The sequence below is a fragment of the Lipophrys pholis genome (genome assembly GCF_963383615.2).
Source record: "Lipophrys pholis genome assembly, chromosome: 14".
In the NCBI taxonomy this organism is placed as follows: domain Eukaryota; kingdom Metazoa; phylum Chordata; class Actinopteri; order Blenniiformes; family Blenniidae; genus Lipophrys; species Lipophrys pholis.
In genome coordinates, this window is record NC_137633.1 from 8839913 (window position 1) to 8863269 (window position 23357).

Sequence of the window (23357 nt, forward strand, 5' to 3'; positions counted from 1 at the left end):
AGATTTGACATATGCTCCATTCGATAGTGTGTTTTCGACACTTTATCTATCGTACAAGGGTTTTCAGAAAAGTGCACATCATCGGTTGGGGCTTGGGAGCCTTTCCATGTGTTCGTGCATACTCACTAGCTCCTTAAGTCAAGTGGTCACTCTACATTGTCCATATGAATGTGAATGTGACTGTCTCTCTGTTTGCTCTGTGGTGAACTGGTGAACAATGTACACTCTGTCCCATCAATAGCTGGAATCGTCTCCCTGGAACCTTGAATTGGATCCAGAAGCTGATTGGTCGGTTTGTCAAAGGTCTTTCATTGTACAGTACAAAGTCAAAGTCATGCATAGAGGTACAGTAACACTGTCCATATTACCCGGGATGTACGGCTTCGTCTCTCAATTCAAAGACAGGTTAGGTCAATAGGCGAGTGTAGATGTTTGTGTGCAATTTATCTTTGTGTTATATCTGCAATGCAGTGGCAACCTGTCCAGGCTTTTATCTGGTGTTGGCAGCAGGGTTGCTGGAAACCAGCCCACACCCATTTCATTGTGACCGAACAAAGTGAAACTTCAGTTGGCTGATATATTTTAATAATAATGAAACAATCCCTGAATTCTATCTCCAACCATCTGTGTTTACCCGGTGGGCTCCTTTGGCTCATTTCTACTGTTCATCTGCATATTAATGTGATATTGATGGCAGGCCAGGGACCCACTCAGGTAACTCCATACAGAACATTTAACATTCCTCTGTTTGGAGAATAAACTGTTGAGAAATAATTGATGGCTTGCAGATAGTTGACGGGAGCTAAAAGTTCAAATCCAGAAGTCAGTCAGGACATTACTGGTGGAAGTAAAACATGGGCGCCGGTTACAGATGTATACACCACAATGATCATTGACTTCTCATGATTGTGAGCAACTTTTGCATTTTGTCACCACGAAACAGGACGATATAATGCAAGCTACATATTTAGCTTCCATACATAGTAATTTTATTTTTTTTAATATGGGAATTGTGCATTGATTACCTTCCGTAATAGTTTTTTTAAAGTATTTTAATGCCTCTATAGCACGATATGAGTTTTATCGTGAATTAGCAGGATTAGACTGAGTTTTAATATATTTCGCCAAAGCAGCTTTAAAAGTAAAATAGTCTACGAGACATTTTGATCATAACAATAAAGCGACTGTTTCTCTTTCACACGTTATCAAATCCATCAAACCCATAAAAGCTGGCCATGTTGGGTTTAATGACAAACACGCAGTGCATCGTGTTGTTTTTGTTTCTCTAAAAATGTGACATGGAGCTGTGGCATCTGCCAAAAAGCACAAGTGGCTGAAATAATGGAAGGGAGGAAAAAAAAAACCAACAAATCAGTCAAGTGAGAAGAAGAGAAACACTGAATCTCTGAGTCACTGTAGTGTGAACTGGTTTACTTAACCTTGGCATTGGGCTCCCTGCTTTTTCCTCAGTATATAGAGACGGACTCTGCGGTGCAGACAGCGCTAAGACGCGTCTTTGATTGTTAGTGTGGCTCGTCTGCTGTAAACTGCCTATGAAGCATGGCCTGCTCTTTCAGCTCCCTGTGGCTTGTAATGCTGCTCTGCACTGCTCTGCAAACCTTTTCAGCGGATGAAGCCGTGAGGTTTAACTGTAAGTATGACTCGTTTGAGGTGTTCCCAAAAACAATGCTGTTTTGTTGAATAGATCCAGATCCATGGATCACTTTCTGCCTGGATCATTTAACTTTGCACTCCTGAGTCTGTAAGCCAGCCATGATTAACGAAAAGCCCACTTGTTGATTTGACGCCTTTCTAATACAAAGCTTTTACCGCCACTGTGCAGGTCAGAAATGTTATTTAATTTTGAGGCTTTATCTGATCGGTGAACAATGATGGCAAGCGGATTTATCTGAGCAGGACCGTGATGAGCCAGTCTATTCCAGTCGAGGGGCGACTCGAGGCACTGTGACCTTTGTACACATCAGTTGATGTGGTCCGAGTTGCTCGTTAGCTTATATCTGTTCCGAGAGAAAGTGCAAATTCTGATATAATTCATTTTTCTTGAAATGTCAGGAGTTTTTTTCTTTCCCACTGTTTCCAAATGCTCAACCTTTCACTTTTTTCCAGCTTTATATGACAATATGACAGATCCTAGATGCACTCCGAAGTGCTTTGCAACCTGCAGCACTGTTTTGTATATTATTGTGTATTTTGTGAATGAAAAAACAAATGTGATCAAATGTTGCTGATCTATTTATATATATATATATATATATATATAAATATAACTCTCGTTGGCAAAAAAGAGAGAAACAACAGCTGTTTACACATGAAAACAGAAAACTTTTCTTGCGTTTTCCCGACAAAGGTACTCAGAGCCACTAAAAACTTCCAAAGTGGAACTTGACTCTGTGGAAATGGTGCAAAGCGCAACCTGAAATGCTGCTATTGTGCATGTGCACCACGGTTGTAGTAAATAGTTCTTCCATAAATGCAAGTAGATGGACAATAACAACAATATTTTTCTCCAGAGTGTTAAGACTTACAGTCCATATTCTCCTCAGACTGGGTAGTTTTATAGTCGACAGTCCAATCCAACGAATGTCCGTGTACTTCCCATTGTTAATGTTTACTTCTCAGTTCTCTTAATATTACACACTGGCCCTTTAAAGCCCCCGTGTACACTATATATAAGGCCTTTTTTTCTCCTTGTTTTTTTTATGTGTCTCTCTGTTTATCTTCCAGCCTCGTCCATAAAAGATTTACTTATGGCATCATATCAAGAAAGCCTTCAGATTGTAAAGGAAGTCTCCCTCCACTCCAGACAACGGTCATTAACTGTCAGATAAATAATAACCATGTCTGCACTCCAAACGATGCACTTCTTGTTCACAAAAGAATGAAAAGAACCAAAAAACGCTCTTTTCATCTGTCATTTTCTCCACAGACGGAGCACAGCCTCATCTTCCTCTCGTGTATTTACATTCCACCGGCAAACTGAGCCAGAGACCCTGGAGATTTCCCGAGCCGCAGAGGTTTTTCAAACAACTCTGCAAGTCTTGAAGAACAGAGCAAAAGAGAGATATAAAAGGGATGTCACAGCACAAGGTAGATTTGCCTTCTTTCATTAAATTCAGCCTCAACTGCGAAAAAACTTATAGAAACGGTTGGTACCGTGGTGTCAAATTAACTCGACACAATAAAAAAAAGAATATTCTAATTGGCCCCCCTTTCATTTTTCTCACAGGCCCAAAAAAACACTGTAAAAATTTAAGTCGATGCACGATTCCATAAAAGATGTTGTAATGAGACAACATTTTTTCATTACACTTTACAACATGTCTCCTTTCTGATGAATTCCCTTCAGTTCTACTTATCTGTGTTAACTCCCCAATGTTGCTGCAATAGAGATGCTGTCGTGGGAAGACGTGGCGCTGATTGCAGAGATGTCTCAATGTCCCTCGGCAACACATCCAGCCGACTGTCAACAGACTCATCACAGCAAGTACCGCTCGATATCAGGAGTCTGCAACAACAGGTAGCCCAATGACTTCTAATGTGTCAGGCAACCAAGAATGTGGTGATAACAAGCAATATATAGCACATGTTGTGTGAGAAACGCATTCACACTGAAAGCAGAGATCTAAACAAATCCCATGTTAAGAAGATAGACAATAATGCTGCTTGGTGATCGTGAGAGGAGTGAAAGGTGAGGTGAGGTCATGTAACGATTACCCATTGGATGGTTTGATGAAGTCACACACGGCGACGGTGTTTTTTGAGGAGCACCTTGTGGTCAGGTGGCCCACATATTCCAGCTTGGTTCAGAAAGAAGATGCTATGGAAGAGGCCTAAGTGCGCCCTCGTGCAAAAACCAACAGAGTGCACAAGAGTGGGAAGCCATGTGGCCTCGTTGGCCCCACAACAGAAACTTTTCAAATAGAAATATATCTAATGCAGTAATGTGGGCATGTAGAAAATTGTCCTCATTAGTGTCGCTTTAACATTGAGTTCCATCGGCGTGAAATCACTAATGATTCAATTTACATGAAGCCTTTCACTTCAGCCTGACAGTACGTTCACTTGACCTGACCTGACATAATGAAGCTGGAGTTGTGTTTTATTCGGGGTGTCTAAATTGCAGTGGGAACTATTATCCAGCTGTTTTCTTGATTTGTTGATGGCTTTTTTTAGAACTATTATCAAAAGCAGCAGGAGTTTAGTGAAGCAGAGTCGAGTGACACCGACGACTGATGTGTCCAAGCAAAGAAAACTGCGAGAAATAAGTGAAGGTAATTGAAGGAAAACGAAAAAAATACAAGTGTCACATCTAAGGAGCTGGAGGGTTGGCGTGTTTGTCAGCTGATGGAACACAAACGTCAATATCTGTGGTTCTGCTGCACTGACTGCAATCTGACAGCTTTGTGGGAGTGCAATGCTGAACCAGTGGTGTGTCTCTGGATTAAGAACACTGATCAAACAGTGAGGCGTGTTTTTTTTCTTTTCCTCCATCCATATAAAAAGGTCCCCTGTAATTTGTTCATACCCACAAGATCAAATAGTCTGTCAGTCAGAGGGAAACGCATTTAATCATCAAACCTTGGTGGAGCTCACTTCTGAACACAATGATACCTGTAAGAGTGTAGTTTTACAAATTCATGATATGTTGGTTTTTTTTTAGGAAAACACTGATGTTTCATTCAGTGGAGGCATACTGTACCCCTCATGCAGAGCAGTATTTTTTTGGACACACTTCACCATTCCCTTTGTCAGGCAAAATCCTCGCTGGGGAGCGGCCAACACCGCCATGGTCAGATGGCTTCCAGCTGAATACGACGATGGGCAGAGAGAACCCAAAGGCTGGAACCGAGAACGGCTCCATAATGGATTCCAACTTCCCTCGGTAATCTTCAAAATACTAGCCCGACAGACCCAAAAGTCCCAGCAGAGAAATTACAGTAGAAATGAACCGAGCTCACCCTGTGAAGCACCAAGTTAATGTAGCTTTCCATTAATTTTTTTTCTAACCTGTTTCACAACTGATAAAGTCCACAACAATTTGGGAAGGGCAGCAGTGTGTGTGAGAGATGACACAGATTAGGGCTGAATTTGAATATTGCAGCCGATGCTTTAACAAAGGCTGCCTGCACAGTGTGGGGAAAAAAAATACTTCCCAGACATGTGGATAAACATTACTTTCTGATATTGTTGCGCTTGCGTTGACATTTCAGTCTTAATTTATTCAGTCATTATGCGGAGTGAGGCTTGTAGTGGTAGAACTCATCTAATATGCATCACTCATATCCTACAGTTTACCTCAATGTATGAGAGCCGTAATTAACCAGAGTGTTTCAGTGAATTAATGATGTTTGATTCTCATCATTCCGTTTCCTATTAACAGAGGTCAGTAAATAACATCTAGGATAATTGATGTGTTGCATAATTTATTTTTAATAGTTGCCAACTTTCTCTTTATTGTAGAAATTACTAATGTCTTGGACACGTCAGAGACCCCTCAGTCGGGTTAAAACCCATTTATCTATTTATATAAGAGAAGTTGATAAATCAGAGAATGAACTACTTTGGCCTTTCAAAGAAAGTAACTCAATTTCTCTAATGAAGTAGTACCTCCTGTCATCCCGAGTCTGAAAGTCTACTTTGTCAACAGCCTCGGAAAGTCAGCAGAGAAATACTGAGGAGCTCCTCTAAGCCGATTGATGAGGATTATTCTCAAATGCTTGTGGAGTGGGGCCAGTACATTGACCACGACATCACCTTTACTCCCCAAAGCACCGGACTCTGTCCTGAAGTGGACTGTGAAAATGTGCATCCATGCTTCCCCATTCAGGTAAAGTGATTTCTTTTCTTCACTCCGTCTGTGTTCTTTATGTTGTTTCGTTAAAACTACTACACGTCACAATTTACAGTCATTTGCTGAAGAAGGTTTCGTCATTTTCTCTAAGCTACTTTGCAATTGCAGCTCTTCGAGGTTACTTGTTATTTCTTAAACAGTCTCGGATACTTTACTCGTCATCCACAAGCTGGTTGTACTCGACCCCTCCTCACCTCAACCCTTTCCACCGAGACTGTTACCGCTTCCATCCAAGTAAAAATACAGTCAGTTTACAGACGACGCCACTGTTGTAGTAAAGATATCAAACCACACTGAAACAGTGAAATTTTGTCATTGTCATTGTTTTGAATACCGTATATTATATAGTGGTTCCATTTAGGATGGATGAGACACTTCTCCAGTAAACAGAGGTTTGATGAAATGGTAACACGACAGCTTTGGATCATGCTCATGCTTTTGTAAATACAAACCACATTAAATGATGTAAAAGTTAGTGTAAGCAGAACAAGCAAGAGGCAGCAGCTTTGTAGCACTCCAAATGTTTTGTCTACCTGTAAACACTAGCAACGAGTGAGTCTTCTGAAAGTATTGTAAACCTCATGCTTATGTGACTATAGTATAGTCGGGAACTTATTAATGCAAAAAGGGATGGACTTACAGGACTGTAATAACATCTCAGTGACAAACATTCTCATTATGTGATCTGAACAGCCTATTAACTTATGCTCATTCATATATTATAATTTCCTCCATATAGGTCTCACTAGTGCAATATCTCTTCAATGGTGACCTTTGTGACACATGTTCTCCTCTGATCTGCTGAAAACATTTTGGGCCTCTTAAAAACTTTTTCTCACCGTCTGTTCTGGATAAATCTGGTGGAACCACAATAAATTGGCAGTTGTTCAAAATCTACACCACTAAAAGTTAATTTTCCTCACAGCAGGTTCATTTATTTCAAACCATTTGGAGGTAATTCTAAAATCCCTTGCCATTTTCAAAGGTATCCTGAGTCTCTTCCTTAAGGCCTTAGAGAGCGCTTTAGGTCTTTACGTGACGACGGCACACATTTCAATCGTAAAAGAGAAGCACAGAGCCTAAATGTCAGAGGTGTTAATAAGAAAGGTTTCCCCTGTCACCCGCTAACAAGGTTCTATTCATTTCTGCCTTATCTGGCACACCTGCTTTGGATTAATGGATTTAGAGGTGTGCTAATGGCTGCTCTGCGACTTTTCCCAAGTGACTGCTGGTATTCTTTTTTTTTTATGTTTTAGTTAGGAAAATAACAGGTACATTTTTTGTGTGCCATCTGTTTTAAGAAGATGCATGATTAATTGGTACCGTTACAAAGACGATAAAATATTTAGTGGTCCGAATATGTGAAATAAACCTTATGATGCACTTTTGTTTTGCACAAGCCTTCATCGGATGAATGTGACCGAGAAGTTTTGATTACTTTCCTATCTGTCTGTTGAAAATGATGAAACACTGATGGGAGGGATGGATACACATATAGATGGCCTCATAGTACTGAAGACTAAAGTTTTTATGCAGACGATTGTTGGCTCCTGTGCAGGTCAAACCACAGACAATTTAGGCCCCGTTTACACAACAACATGAAAACTGGAAAACTTTCATTGCATTGTGGATGTTGGTTTACATGACAATGGTGCTCCGAGCCACTGAAGATGCAACGTTTTGAAAACAGCTCCCGAGGTGGAACTTTTAGCAAAGACTCCAACTGTGTTTCTCTGTGTGAATGAGGGAAAACAACTTTTTCAAAATGCAATACGACCGCAGTAAATAGTTTTTCTGCACATGCATGTGTAGATGGACAATGGGTCACACAAATGTCCTTGTACTTGCCAATAACGATGTTTAGAGCATATTGTTCTCTGCATATTTGTGTGTGGTTTCATTACAAAAACCAACAACAGCACCCACTAGTGACCCAACCTGAAAACTACATTGTTTTCAGCATTTCTGCCGTTTCTACAAAAACACACATATGCAAAATGCATGAACCACTTGAAATGTTGTCACGTAAATGGGGCCGAAGTGTCCTCTCAAAAGTGTGTTTCACTCCTTTCAAAATTCCATGATGATCTTAAGAAATGCAGCCAGTTGATAAAACAAAAGTAGTTGGAGATGCGTGTGAAGAAGTGTACCATAAATGTTTTTTCCTCCACAGATAGATGACGATGACGATGTCTCTGGTGCGCAGGGCTGCATACCTTTTTATCGCTCTGCACCGGGCTGCTTTGTCAGTGTTGGCTGTGATATAGGACAAGCCCTGCAGCAGCAGCAGATAAATGCCATCACATCATTCATGGACGCGTCAGTTGTGTACGGCCACACTCCAACGCTGGAGAACCTCCTACGTGACCTCGCTGGCCAGGATGGAAAACTTGCAGTCAACGGGCGATTCGAGGATCTCAAAGGAAGACCGTACCTCCCTTTTGTAGCCACGGTGCCATCGGCCTGCCAGCAGGATCAGCAGGGTCACAGGGTGGACTGTTTCAATGCAGGAGACAGCCGTGTCAACGAGGGTCTGCCTCTGATCACGTTGCATACCCTGTGGCTCAGGGAGCACAATCGAATCGCAGAAGCACTGAAACACAATAATGGTCACTGGAGCTCAGAGACTTTATACCAGGAGACCCGCAAGATTATTGGCGCTCTGCACCAGGTAGGTGAGCATAAAACCCAGTCAAACTCACTTTAAAAATCACATCTATACAGCAAACTAAAGTCTTCCATTTAACTTAGCAGTTGTCAGTTTTCTGCACGAAAATATGTTAAGATTGTGTGTGTTGATCATATGTAATGTCTGTGCTTTGCTACTGGAAGGAGCGTTTTTCAATTTAACATTAAGGTTATCTACAATAGGACATTTTACAGTATTAACTGAGTTATTGGTCGCTCACATTCAACCTGATCAAAATTAACTTGAATTGTTCTTGTTTCCTGAACTACAACAATAGCTTTGAAAGCTCAAGGACCTTTTTTTTTAAAAACATTTGTTTGTCTCAAGTTTGGACTTTTTTCATCATGATGATAATATGGGTTACATTGTGACATTTTCTTGTTGGTTTAAACATCAAATAAACCAGAAAGAAAAAAAGAACCCAAATGTTCATTTTGCCTTAAAGCCCATTATAAACACATTGTAAATGTTGTCACGCAATAAGTTACTCGCTTTAGATACCAAAACAACTTGGTCTCTACAATAACTTTGTGAATGAAAGTCTTGTGCTTTGACTTTTACCTTCTTTATATAATTTTTGCGTCCTTTAATTGTTGTTTTGGCTTGAAACAAGTTCAATGCGAGTAGCGCTATTGATATTAATAACTGATAATACAGTAATCTGAATGCTTAATATTATAGATTATATAATAAGAAACTCACCTCATATCCTTTGTTTTAACACTACAAGGAAATTTCTCTCTGTAGTGTCTTTAAACTCTCAATTCTTTATTAACTTTAGACAATCAATTCTTTCAGTACCAGACCCAGAATGATGATACTTTTTAATCATAGTAAGGTTGGCTTATAAACAGACTTTGCAATAAATTCCTAAAGAGCTTCACTTTTTGCAACTGCTGACGTTGCCGTTTTAACCCTCTTCTATCAGTAGGACTGTCCTCACATTCAGACACCTCTCCTCTGAAAATGTGGTGGGGAAAACACAATTAAGCCTGATTTGTCTTTGATATTGTTGGATTGTGTCTGCCTGTGCATTTTCTGTCTGGATTCTTTTTTTCTTTCTAAAAATTAATTGGTTCAAATTCTCCACGTAAAAATAAAAAAAAAAAAAAATAGCAATAGGTGCCACTGATTCTTTCGTTCTGTCTGTAGGTTATCCCAGGTTTTCCTCTGCTGCCTGTAGTTCCTGAGTCACAAATGAAGCTTATAATTACTATTTAGTTAGCTCCCCCATAATAAAATTACATGCAGCTTCTTTCCCATTAAAACACTCTCAAACAGGCTAGAGGATCAAATTTGATGGTGGTAGCATGAATACTAATGGTGGTTCAGGGCTGATAATGATGAGAAATTTCACAAGGGTCACACTGTGGATGTTATGGGGCCATGACAATTCGAATTTTAGGCAATATTGGGAAAGTTGACAGCCGAGTGCTGAGGCACAGATGTGTTTAAAAGCCAGCCCCCAAATTCCAATCCGGGATGACCTGACCTTCTCCCACTTCCTCTCTCCTCCCCTCGGTTCTTGCCAATCTTCACTGATCAAATACAAGATTCCCATCAGCAGATTGTGGACATTTTGAACCTTTCAATCCAGACATGTTGGACTCTATCTACACAACTGAAATACACTATTAGTGCTGAAGCTAAGAGACACAATTCAAGCACAGATAAAAATAAAAAAATTTAAAAAAGCCAAGGTGTTTTCCAGCAGTAAAGCTTCTAGTGAGGAACACAAGTTGTACCTGAGGGAAAACAAAGTAATCAGGCATTTATGAGTCTTGTGATTTTAGAATCTGCAGTTGCCGTGCAGCATAAGCACGTCGCAGTTACACAGTATATGAGGTGGGCAAGCTAATATGAATGATCTCGACGGGAGCTTTTTTATGAGAGAAAAAACTAGATTCTTTCTGGTGACACTCAAGGTCAGTACAGTGTTCTTAGCAAGTAGAAAAATAAGCCTCAGCTGGGGCTTTAGTACACATGAAAAGAGAATTCTTCTGTTTATGCATGGCTCTATCTGTGGTCAATAAATGGCAGGCACACAGCGAAACTTCACAAAATCAATACAGGGATTATTTCTGATTACCAGCTGAACTGAACTGACATTTGCTGAAGCTGACTCCACAAATGACAGTCAGGAAGCCCACACGCTGCACAGCCATCAGAGGCAGCCCGGGTATTTACTGCTTCTGAGAAGAAGAAATAAATGTTTGGTCTGCGTACTACATTTTACTTAGAAGCATCTAAAAAAACTCCGTCCATCCATTCACCCATCCAACCACCCATCCAGATAAGGGGCGAAAAAAAAGAACCCAGACATCCATATCCCTCGTATTAATACTTGCCCACCCTAAGCTGTTTCCAGGCCTCAAGAGGGAAACTATCTCCAGCAGGTCTTTTCCTGACCTCTTGTTATCCTAGTTTGTATTATCCCGGAGAAAAGGAAATCCACAGGGCTCCCAATAAGGGTCTCAAACCACCTCAACTAGCCCCTATCTTTGTGGAAGAGTGGTAGCTCTCCTCCGGAAAGGCAGTTTTTATCAGTGATATACTTTTGCTCATGACCCCAAGTGTACATCTTGGCCATTATTTAAAGCCAAGTCTTTCAGCCATGACTTTATAACAGGATCTGTTTTACCCCGATGTTTCATTGAAGCCTTTGCTAGAGTGGAATGTGTAATTTCAGTCAACATGAAGTCAATTATTGTAACAAAAGAAAAAACTACTTTTCATTCCTTCATAAGAACTTACAGGAATGACAATCTTCGACAAATTCATACAGAAAAGCATCTCGGTTCTTGCATCAAAACCTTTAAATGGAAAGCCAAGATAAAATGTTGCTGTCACTGTGCATCCATGCCTGATACGGTAACTTTGAAATAACAATGACAATCCCTGTAAGCTGAGCTCGGCACACTATAGGCGACTCGTCCAAAAATCTTCTCTCATTGGGAACGTCTTTGCTGATTTTGCTGACAGCTGCTGTTTTATGTTCAATGAGTGGAAGAATCATCCAGCCATGCATCCACTGCTCTGCTGTCATCATAAGCTTTCAGAGGGATCTTTTACAAATCACAACTGTGGTGATGCAGCAGTTTTCAACTAAAAATCACAACAGCTCCTTTCATTCAAAGTGTGGAATCGTCATGACTTTAGGTGCTGACATCAGGCTGTGAATTAACAATGGCTGTTTTCAGGTGACTCAGGGACAATACCAGAAGAACGAGATTTGCAATATTAAAAAGCAGTGGTATAAGATAAAGGGGTTTTAAATAATTTCTGAAGGATGAAGCATAAAGGCAGGTAGGGGATTTACATACTGTAGCTGTAACCATGACCAGCTTGTAAAATCCCTGTATTGGAAGTGCAGTAAAAAAAAAGTGAGACTATCCTGGTGTGACCACATTGCAAACTAGTGTTATCTGCCTTTCTCTGAGAGAGAAAATTCCAGACGGTGTTGAAGAATTTAAGGAGTACTGCAGCTCTGTGCTTTTGTCTCTGTGTTTGCAAAAGTTTGAGGAGGAATTTCCTATTTCAGAGTCAAGCTGACAGCGGGCGAGTGATAAAGACAAGATTGAAAGCTGCAGTTCAAGCATACTAAAGACATATAATCGGTCAACCTGTGATACATACATCCTCTTCAAAATATATCCTGGTAAAAACAATTTAGGTTTTTTTTGCAATTCAGGACTTTAGAGAACGTGGTCATCACCACTATGCATAACACACCTCAGCATTCATGTGTGCATTCCACTAAAACAATCCCTGAAAAAGAAAATCTGAGCTTCTTTATAACAGTTTTAATCTTAGCAATTGAAATGACTGCAATGTGAAAAGTTTACTTATCCTATTCTATTGAAAGGAGGGGGAAAAAAATCCCACAGCCGACCTCTGCAGCTTACAACAGCTTTCAGCTCATTGTGGTGGTTTGCGGTCCATATGGTCGAACTGAATCTCAACAGCTCTCACCAGGCATTCCTACTTCACCCCAACCCTCAATGTCCCCATCTGATTCCACCGAGCAGCTGTTACCTACAGACAAGCTTACACAATGCTGCTTGGGCCTCGGTTTTCATTCTGCATTTTCCTTCACTGTCACCGCAGCATTGTTAAATGCACTAACATGCCACGGCAGGGATTTCTCAGTAAACAAAATGAAATTCCAGGTCAATGACAAAGTCCGATCAGGTTGAAAATGTGTCATACTTGTTGAGGGTGTTTCATGGCTATATTTGTACGATGGATGCCAAGCGGATGTGTATCTACTTATACAATGTGTTCCTGCATCCATATTCTATAAATATGAATATCTGCAAGCAAGCCAACTTTCAACCCCATCTTCTTTGTCACTTGTACTTGTGTGAATATGTAGTACGGCATGCATAGACAGCACTACATACTGAAACAGTCTAATGTATTATTTTAATTGTGTTTAACAAATTTTGTGAACAGATTACTGGTGTCAGTCAGTGAAGGCGACAGCTGAAGCTCAATACTGTGAGGAAAGTGGCTGCACAGCAAATTAGGCTTTTCAGCCTGAAAGCTCATCAATCTGACAGTAAAGTACCTCATATATCTGTAAAAATACATACGAGTGGAAACAATAAATACATCAGCACAGACAATGGCATGACACACAACATGGAATGAAAGATGAGGCGAATATTTCTGGACCAAATTTACGACAGAAGTGATTAAGTGATGAATACTTGTCAAAAACTTGAAATGCAATATACATTTGAAAATAATTATTAAAAAAACAAAAAACCCGATGCTCCTAGGAATGCATGTAAGCTTGCATGTGGTATTAAAATACCTCCCAACTCCACATATCATTTCGCCTACACTGACTTTCAGACAGAATTAAACATAGAAGCTGCATTTAAATACACCAAGAGCATCCCTCTCTCTATCTGAATTTTTTATTTTTTTTTCAGTCACATAAGACTGAAAGAACAACCCACATAAGCTGATGCTGCACTCTAATTAGATGAAAATGGTTAAAGAGGTCTCAGGGACAAAACTGATTCATGGGCACATTTTAGTGTCATCCACAAGCTTTTTGTTATAGTTTCGATCATTACATTTTCCCCACGTATAACAAGCAGCTGCAGCTCAACTGGTGGGAAAAGCCAGGGAGGTGCAGATAGGTGAAAGTATTCATACCATCCATTTCTTCTCTAGCCGACTCTTTGTGGGCAGCCGCGAGAAAATATCACTCTGTGAAACTTGAGTAAAATGGAGAGGTCAAAAGGTATTTCAATGCTGAGGGAGAGCTTATTATCTGCAAGGAGCAGCGAGGAAAAAAAAAAGATCAATGAAAAACAACTGGATTTATTTGGGTTTGCTTTTTAATGTCAGCTGAGGAGACCATTGCTTATCCAGGCTGAAGTGCAGAAAAGCAATATCATTATGGTCTATTTAGATTTTGAAGTGGTCGAGACATGGCAGGAGAATTATTATAAAAAGCTTTAACTGTTTAAAAATCCAGACCTGTTTTGTTTGGAATTTTTCAGTCCATTAACTGAATCAGCTGCTGCACAACATTGGTTTTTTTTGAGAGCTTATATAAGTCAGAGAGGTACATTTAGTAACAAACAATTAAGCAACAAAAGCACACTGGTGAATAACAGGAATACTGTTATGTCTCTTGTTAGGGAAACTTTTGACAGTCGGTATTGAACTTTTAAGTTTAAACACTAACATAATCAGATAATTTGTAACTTTTTAGTTCTATTGCAATGATAACATAATGATGACAATTACTGAAATAACATAATTGCAATTAACGTTTCCTACATTAAGTATGTAGGTATAACAATAAAACTTTGGGTCCCAATACAGAACCCTGTGGAACTCCATGACTAACTTTTGTATGAGCTGCTAGTTAATATAATTCAAACAAGCTCAGTGCTGTTACTTCAGTTCAATTGTAATGACCCAGCGTCTCTATTGAACAGTTATGACCACTGTTCATACCTCATTTTACCCCGAGTTTATGTGTCTGTGAGTGTTGCATGGTTATTACTCTATATATGTGTGCATGTAAAGACTTTCGTTCTTTAGTTAAGTATTCACACCGAATGCAGCTCTCCTTGACACACTTGTCACCCTTTTGTCGTACTAGAACTTATTCAGAGTACATTCTTTCACAGTTCAGTCAAGATGTACATGTGAAAAGTAATCTGAACTCAGAAAAGTGGTGATCGAATCACCAGTTATATCTGCTTGCACACACTGATAAAAAAAATATATTTCCATTTGACTTATTTTCAATGTGTTTTTCCACACAGGCTGTATAGAGGTTATTCTTCCGTATTGTTTAAATATACGAAATATGACACCTGAAGAATAATCTCAGATGACCTGTTGTAGTCAAGAAATAGATTTTTGCTCTCGTTCTGACGTCAAACAGACTGTCAGTATAACAGCCGTTACATTTTGTCCCATCAAAAACACAAAGATGCTATTAAACTCTGTCTGGTTCCATCACATTAGGCAGTGCACATCACGTCATGGAAGCCTCATCTGTGCATATGCGCTCATGCATTTGTGCTTCACATGTTAAGATGCAGGTGCTGAGCTGAGGCCTTTATAAATAGAGATGAGGACAGATAAAGTTTACCGCAACGAACCGTGACAGAACAACTGTGCAATCATATGTCCAGGCTCGGGGATTTCTACAGAAATTGCCACATGACTGGGAATCCTACAGGGATTTCTTTAAGCTGTGTGTGCACATCCACGCCACTCACTCGATATGGTTCATAACTTGAAGCTTAGATGTATTTGTTTATCTGGCAATGTTGGTTTTGAAATTAAAGTAAATGATTATCTTACTTCTAATTATCATAACCCCCCCCTCCTTTTGTTTTTAACTTTCAGATCATAACAATGAGAGATTATGTTCCCAAAATTATTGGGCCAACATCATTCGACCATTATATTGGACCCTATGGGGGATACAATCCGAGTGCGGATCCCTCAGCCTCCAATGTGTTTGCCACAGCTGCATTCAGGTTTGGCCACGCTACCATCTCCCCGATCCTCAAGAGATTGAACGAGAGCTTCCAGGAGCACGAGCACTTCCCCCACTTGAGACTGCACAACACTCTGTTCAGTCCATGGAGAATAGTCAAAGAAGGTCAGTGCACTCTTATGAAGCTGCCTGTTGGAACTAATGAAGTATCTTGTGAGTTCACTAAATGCACTGTTAACAAAAAAAAAAAAAAAAAAGCAAATGGATGAGGGGAAAAAAAAATATTTAGGTCATCCACAGCATCGGAGGTCCGCCTTACTCTAATGATCGGGTGCACACAGTTCCAGTGATTCACACAAGCAAAGACCACTGACATATTTTATGTATGGAAACTTGCACCAATATGTCATAGCTCCTATGTGACCTATACAATGTGCACCCATTCGCAGAAGACTCATTACTGGAGGTAATCATTTGTTTTACTGACTGCAGGGACCTTTTCCATTTATTTTCACAACATCACTTATTTATTACTTATTTCATACTAATGTAGTCTTTAATATATGTCCCATGCAGGGGCTATACTTCTTACAAGCAAACATGATTTGGACAAACTGGAGGAGAATTCTTCAAATTGGGTTTAATTCACCACATTGTGACCATTCTGAATATTGCTCCTGTTCACTGATATTCGCATTTGTAGAAAGTTAGGAAAACCAGAAAATGGCATAAAAACATAAAATAAAAGCTTTCTGCTGGATCAGGTAACCAAACCAACTTTCCATATCGTTTTTCATCAACTTCGTCAACATCCTCATGTTCAATGTAACTATACTATCCATGAAGTTTTAGTTTTTTTCTGAACATCCATGTTTTTCTTTTTTTACGTTTAATCAAACTGAAAATAAGTAGGGCAAACCGAACTCCCAAGTCAAAACACCATCAATTTATCATGTCATACTAACACAGAATGAGTGTGTTTTTATTGTTTGTTTGTTTTTTTCAGTGTGCCAGGTAGGCTAGTGAATGTCGAAGCTGTTTGGGACTCGAGCGTTTATCTCTTCACTCAAGCCTCTGGGTTTTTATGCTATCCATCATGAAAAACACACACGAATACAGCAATCGGTAATCACATAAAACTACATAAAAACAGTGAGATAAAAACAATCCATTTCACAGATTTGCTCATATTAATTCCCTTCACAACAACATAAACACAGTGATACACATGCAAGGTTGACGCAAGGTTTGGTATCAGCAGACTATTTAAAGAAAGATCCAATTTGTAGCTGTTAATACTCCACTGTATACTAGAGCGAGGTGCTAACTGTGTCTATTTAATGTTGAGCAGTGGGTGTGAGGAGCTTAATCCCTGAAACAAGCTGCTGGATAATTTTCTGTAACCTTTTAAGTTGTCATGGTGCCAAAAACAGTTTATACTTGAGAAAATGATAATGGAAATTGTATAAATCAAGCTAAATCAAGCTCAGTGGTGGGCTCTCCTACTCTCATAGAAACTTGGTTAATGCTTCCATTAATGCAAATAAGGCTCTGCCGAAAATCTGATAACAATCCACTTAGTAGTGTTGAAAAATAGATGTCCAGTCAAGCACCAGGAGAGGCCACGTCAGACCTCCCAAACAAAAATATCAATTAAACCTACGAACACATTAGTAAAACTACTTAGTAAGATTAAGGAAGTTAAAAACAAAACAAAAAAAAAAACATTTCTTTCTTCACTTACTTGACATGAGCTTTCCCAGGAACATACAGCCTTCGAGATGAGTGTCAATGGTTTAATCTATATCCTGCTGGCATTCCTCCAACACCTTTGTGGCTTGTCTCTATTCCTGTTGTGTTTACACCAGCTTTCTGAGGCTGCCTTCTGGCCTGCAAGTGAGACCAGTAGTAAATGGATGAAGTGAAACAATTTATCCATCTATCCGCCTTCTATACCACTTTACCCAATTCAGGATCCCATGGGCTGGAGTTAATCCCAGCTGACTACAGACAAAGGCAGGTAATGACCCAGCAGGTCACCAGTGCATCGTAGGGCAAACACGCACTCACATTCACATCTATGGGCACTTTGAAGTGACTAGTTGACCTCAAACACATGTTTTTGGACTGTGGGAGCAACCAGAGTACCTATAAAGGCAACGTGGGAAAACATGTAACATTCACAAAGAAAGGCATCCAAACTGACTCTCGCTGTGAAATGCAAAAACAGGCCATTGCTCTACTGTGCAGTAGTGAAACGCATAATTATTTCCAGGAGAATCTGCTCATATTTGCTTCGGCACACAGTGTAGGGCTTCATGATATCTCATATAGGTTTATTACTAGCTTTTATACGTTGTTATGAGCATTCTAAATCTGTCCACTTCAAAGCTTCAACATGCCACACACACCACTCCAAATACTAATCCACCTAATGATACTTCATTAATCCCCTTGGGGAAATTCCTTTTTCCGTATTGGGGTGGGCAGCCATATTAGGGTGGTCCGGGGAGCTGGCAGGTGTCAAGGGACCCGTGACCTGTGATCTTCCAATCCCAAGTTCACTTCTTTTGCCTCGATACACCACTCCCCACAAATACACGCTGCTGATTCATCCACACTGATTCAGAGGCTGTAATAAATGTAATCACTACCCATAATGCATTGGGCATGAGCCAGTAGCAGGAATATTACCAATGATTCATCCTCTCAGCGCAGAATCGTGTTGCTTTCTCCGGCTGAAGCCTTCAGTTAACTCCTCCCTCTGTGAGACCGACCTGCCTGCCGAGAAAATGTCATCTGGGTGGATTGTTTCGTGCGTCCAATTCTCAAAACACAGATACAATAAACTGTGTTTTCTTCGCTCCACCGCTCTCTTTTTTTTTTTTTTTTTTTTTGTGTTTTCTGTTTTTTTGTTTCGCTCCACCGCTCTCTGCCTACGTCAAAATTTCACAAACTGCAATGCTCCAAAAATGTTCTCTAATCGAAAAAAAGAATCCACATATGGCTCGATCAATTCACTTTTGCTACAGAAAACACAGGTTCATGTGATAAAAAAAAAATTGTAGATGAGTGCAGATGAAAATTAAGTACGATCTTCAAAAGACATTAACAAGAGTGTCGCCGACAAATGCAGACTGCGAAGTTCACATTTAAATCGACCTCAATCATAACTGGAATGCTCTTCTGATCTCCCCTGGCTGAAGCCGACTCACAGCAGCGATACACTGTTAAGTCGACTCGCCGCAGAGCAGCAAGAGCATTAGATTTATAAAACAATGTATTGTTATGATAAATAAGCACATTCATCCCCAACAGTCCATTCGCTCTATTTGCTCAAATGAAATTGTTTGGACTGCAGCGGGCTCAGAGGAAGCAGCAAATCTGAGCCCAGGAGTCGTAAACAAACCTGTTTCCTGAACGACAACAAAGAGAACATCCAGAGAAAACAACACTCAGCAATCATATGTTGTTTTTGTTTGTCTCTTTGCCAGCATTGTAGTTAAGTTTTTGCTGTAGTTGGCCTGGCCCCAGAAGGCTTGGTTTCTTCTTATTATATAATATTTAAGTTTACAAGTCGGTAGAATAAATCCAACAGACACACAAAGAGACAGAGGGGATTTTGTGTTGTAGGTGGGATCGAACCAGTCCTGAGAGGAATGGTTGGCACTGCCGCATCGGCTGTTAGCGCGAACATGCTGATGGTGGAGGAGGTGACGGAGAGGATGGTCGTCCTTAATGCTCGGCAGCACGTGGACCTGGCCTCACTGAACCTCCAGAGAGGACGGGATCACGGCCTCCCCGGTAAGACAGCTAGCAGCACTGGTCACTGCATAACCAATCTATGGTTTGATCCATCGAGAAATATCAACCTTTTTTTATTATTATGTCTTCGTTTAACCAGCATTATGATGTCATGTTGTAGGTTACGGAACAAACCAAAACCATGTAAACATAATTTACAGGTGTTAATGATACGAGGTGACAATATAAACTTTCTGCAGTTTTTGCTTCCAAAGTCGATTCAGTAATGATTTTACTAAGTAAAAGAATTTTTCAATGCTGTACAGCTCAAAGGAATGGATGCTGACAAATTGTCTTTGAGTAATTACAGTTTAGTTTCACTAAAACATAGTAAAACTTAACTGAAAGTATACTGTTCAGTTCATCTCATTTTCTTGTCAGTGATGGATGAATAGGAGTTTTGTCATGTACCTCCCATAGAACGTCTGGGTATCAGTTCCTTTCACAGCTTTGACCTGAATGCAGATCATCACACATGTGCAACTGAGAAAGAAAAAGAATTTCCACACCTCTGAAAGGCTGATTATGGTGCTCGAAAATACTTTCCTTTGTTAGTACTTTGCTATTGTTTTCTTAACATAATTTACCTTTGCAATAGAGAAAACTCACTGATTTACCCTGAAAATGTCTCAGTACCTCTTATATGGGTCAAAACTTGGAGAGAAGCCTACTGCTGCTTTTGTGTCTTATGAAGGCTTATACTTAGGCTTACGCTGCTTATACTTAAGTGTCTAAACCTACGCCTAAGCCTAACCCTATAGAACCTAACAACTTAACTTAATAGGGTACAGTGCAGGCTTTATGTAAAGCCAACTCAATCATAAAGACAAAAGAAGAAGGTTTTTGGAACACAATCTTCAGTTCTGCTTAAAGCTAACAGCCCAAGGCGACAATAAATTTCACTGGTGTGACACAGCTGAATCTCTCATCCATTTGTCAACAGTCAAACCTATTTGTCTCGAGAATACAGCACAAATCAAGCAATAAGAAAGGTGACATATCTGGTTGCACTCAACTGAAACCACGTTTGACAGCGTGAGTTGAGTTAGTGGCATCATAACTAAAAAGTAGAAAAACTGCAGTAAAATTGTTTTTGAATAATTTCCATTTAATTTTGCCCGAACGGAACACAAGTCTTTCAGCACATTTGTTCATATTGTTTTTATTGCCGGTGGTTGGATGAGTCACTGAACATGTTGAGGGTGTTGCTCCTCTGTCATTTCCCCGGGGCCTCCTAAAGAACGTCTGTGTATCAATGCCTTTCATAACTTCAACCTGAACGCAAATAATCACATGTTCTAATCCGCAACTGCTATTACGTTTTTATCCTGTGATTGCTCAAGCCATCTGCCTGATTCATCAATGATATTTTTGTTTATTTTAATGTAACGCTTCAATAAGCCCATATGATCATTACCGAATTGGGCTGTGCTGAAATTCTTTTTCAGGATACAACGACTGGAGAGAATTCTGTGGACTGAGCCTCGTTGAGTCGCTGGAGGATCTCGGAGAGGTTGTGGGAGACTATAGGGTTGCTAAGAAGATACTAAGTATGTACAAACATCCTGATAATATAGATGTCTGGCTTGGAGGACTGGTTGAAGACTTACTGCCTGGCTCAAGAACTGGCCCTCTCTTCGCTTGCCTGATTGGAAAGCAGATGAAAGCACTGCGCGACGGCGATAGGTACGGCATGATTTGCCGAGTTTCATGTCAGTGAAGACAAAACAAACGCTTCACTCAAACACACCTTTATTTTTCAGGTTCTGGTGGCGAGCTGAGGGTGTGTTCACTCAGCAACAGAAGAATGAGCTCATAAAGTTCTCCCTGTCTCGTCTCATCTGCGACAACAGCGACATCGAGAAAGTTCCTCCTGATTCCTTCAGATTTGGCAAATACCCTTCTGATTATGTCTCGTGTGATCAAATACCATCAGTAAGTCTGGAAGCGTGGACAGAGACGGAGAGCCAAGCCGGGCCCGACAAGCTATTGGACTGATCCAAGGGATGTTTTTTTATTTTTTTGAAAGTCATTGTTCCGCTCCATATTAAAGTAAAGAACTTTTATCACTCAATTCCAGACTTACAACAGTGCGGCTCTCTGAGGCATACAAAGAGTGAGAATTTTATATTGTCCTCTACATCTGACAGGATGGTTGCTCTGTACTCCCGTTACCATGGTTTCCAATTAGATGGCGCTGCAATAGTTTGAGAGAGAAATGAGTGGAGTGATAGACCACCGCAGTGTGCAGGTACATGCACTAAAAACAATGTTGTCATATCATGTGGAAAAGCAGAACATGGAAGGGACTTTCCTGAGACATCTGCTGAAACTTAAATGAACTTGATATTGTAAAAAATATATACTACAGACTTGCTATTGTAGGATGTTCCACAGACTATATCGGACATATATCTCCCAGTACACACAGCATAAACTGTATGATTGCTCAGGAAGTGCTGTGGTGCCTTTGCCTGAATGGTGCTTTACTGCTACCTACTGGCTCTAACAGAGAAGTAGAAATAGTTCAGGGATGAGAATCTGATTTCTATATGAAATATGGAATAGAGTCAGTGTCTAATCCTTAAAATCAGTCACCATGATGCAGTGAAACTCTTCAATATTTATTGAAGCCTGCATGTTTTTGATATTCGCACTATTACACCATTTACATTTGGGACACAGACGCGTCTCGACCAGCAGCTGCAGAAAATACACCCATTATTCCAGTGAGGACAGCGACATAAAAACAAACACTGAGCTTCATTATTTCCACAAGATGTATCTTACATGTTATTATGCATTCACACTATTTGGTTTGAGAGACTGTAATCATTGAGAATGTTTTAAGTCAACTTCTGAACTGAGAACAGAACTTTACTGGAGGCCAGGTTTCCAGGGATAATATATGAAACTAAAGAAGTGAAGTATAACATTTGCATCTGATTGTATAATCAGTAATAAGACTTTATCAAATAGAATGATTAGGCAGAAGGGGTTTTTTTTGGGGGGGGGGGCAAATAATTTACATGATTAAGTCCAAAGAAATATCGAAAGACATTTGGGTGCAGGTGAAGGTAAACTTCACGCCAGAAAAGTCGCAGGCTAAACACAAAGGAACAGCCACAATCAAGTTCTCACCTAAAGGCAATTTAGAGTCAGCAATTAACCTCAAATGCATGTTTGTGGTCTGTGGAAGAAAATCCATGCAAACTCCATGCAGAAAGACCTGGCTTTAACTCTTCAATCTCAATGTGGGCTAAGAGTGCTAACTACAGCACAAGCACTATAATTAACTTATAAAATAGACTCTTTGGAATGTAATCAATTTGCTCACCATCGTGAAAAGGGAGCAAGCAACTTACGATCAGAGCCACTAAGTTCTTCCTGCTCTGAATTCTTTTTTTCCTTTACTTTCATTGATGTGAGGAATGTGGGTGTGTCAACATTAAAAATATTCTATTGTCCAAGGATTATGAGTCATATGCATTGTTGATACTTCATATGTACTTAAGGTTACACCCATTCAGCCACCCTGATTTGGCATGCATCTTGTGATTTACAACCTTGAACTTCAATGGTAACTATAAGTTGAAAATTTGGCTTGAACTTAATGTGACTTGCAAACCCTTAAAACAACACCAACCTGTGATTGGGGTTAATACAGCAGAGTAAAGAGTTGCTTTTTCTTTGTTTGGATGTTTTTGCACATGATAAATGTTCACATATTTGCCAAATACACGATATGTTGCCTATGGCCTAAAGCAACCAACCAGTTGCTTGATTAGGAGTGAATTGTCCCCTTGAAAGGTGGCTGAGGAAAAGAATGACATCATTAGCTAAGGAGCTTAAGTCTAACCAGGCCTAGTTTAATTTAGAGGCTGTGGCACTGCTCATCTCATAACTGCCTGAAATCTTGCTTCTACTGTGCCCACATCCCACGGGTGCTCTGGTGTCTTTCCACAATCTAAACTTGACTTTGCAGTTGAAAACAGAAGTTTATATACACT

At 40.0% G+C, this 23357-nt stretch overlaps 1 protein-coding gene across 1 annotated transcript; it reads left to right on the forward strand.

Annotated features, from left to right (window-relative positions):
- The first annotated feature begins 1499 nt into the window (after window positions 1–1499).
- Window positions 1500–22819, forward strand: tpo (thyroid peroxidase). The gene is made up of 11 exons (XM_080480698.1): window positions 1500–1651; window positions 2746–2830; window positions 2948–3108; window positions 3409–3538; window positions 4774–4903; window positions 5669–5848; window positions 8046–8543; window positions 15450–15708; window positions 19177–19347; window positions 20796–21033; window positions 21111–22819. The coding sequence occupies exons 1-11, from the start codon at window positions 1561–1563 to the stop codon at window positions 21343–21345; spliced, it is 2178 nt and encodes a 725-aa protein (XP_080336824.1). The 5' UTR covers window positions 1500–1560; the 3' UTR covers window positions 21346–22819.
- Window positions 22820–23357: the final 538 nt, after the last annotated feature.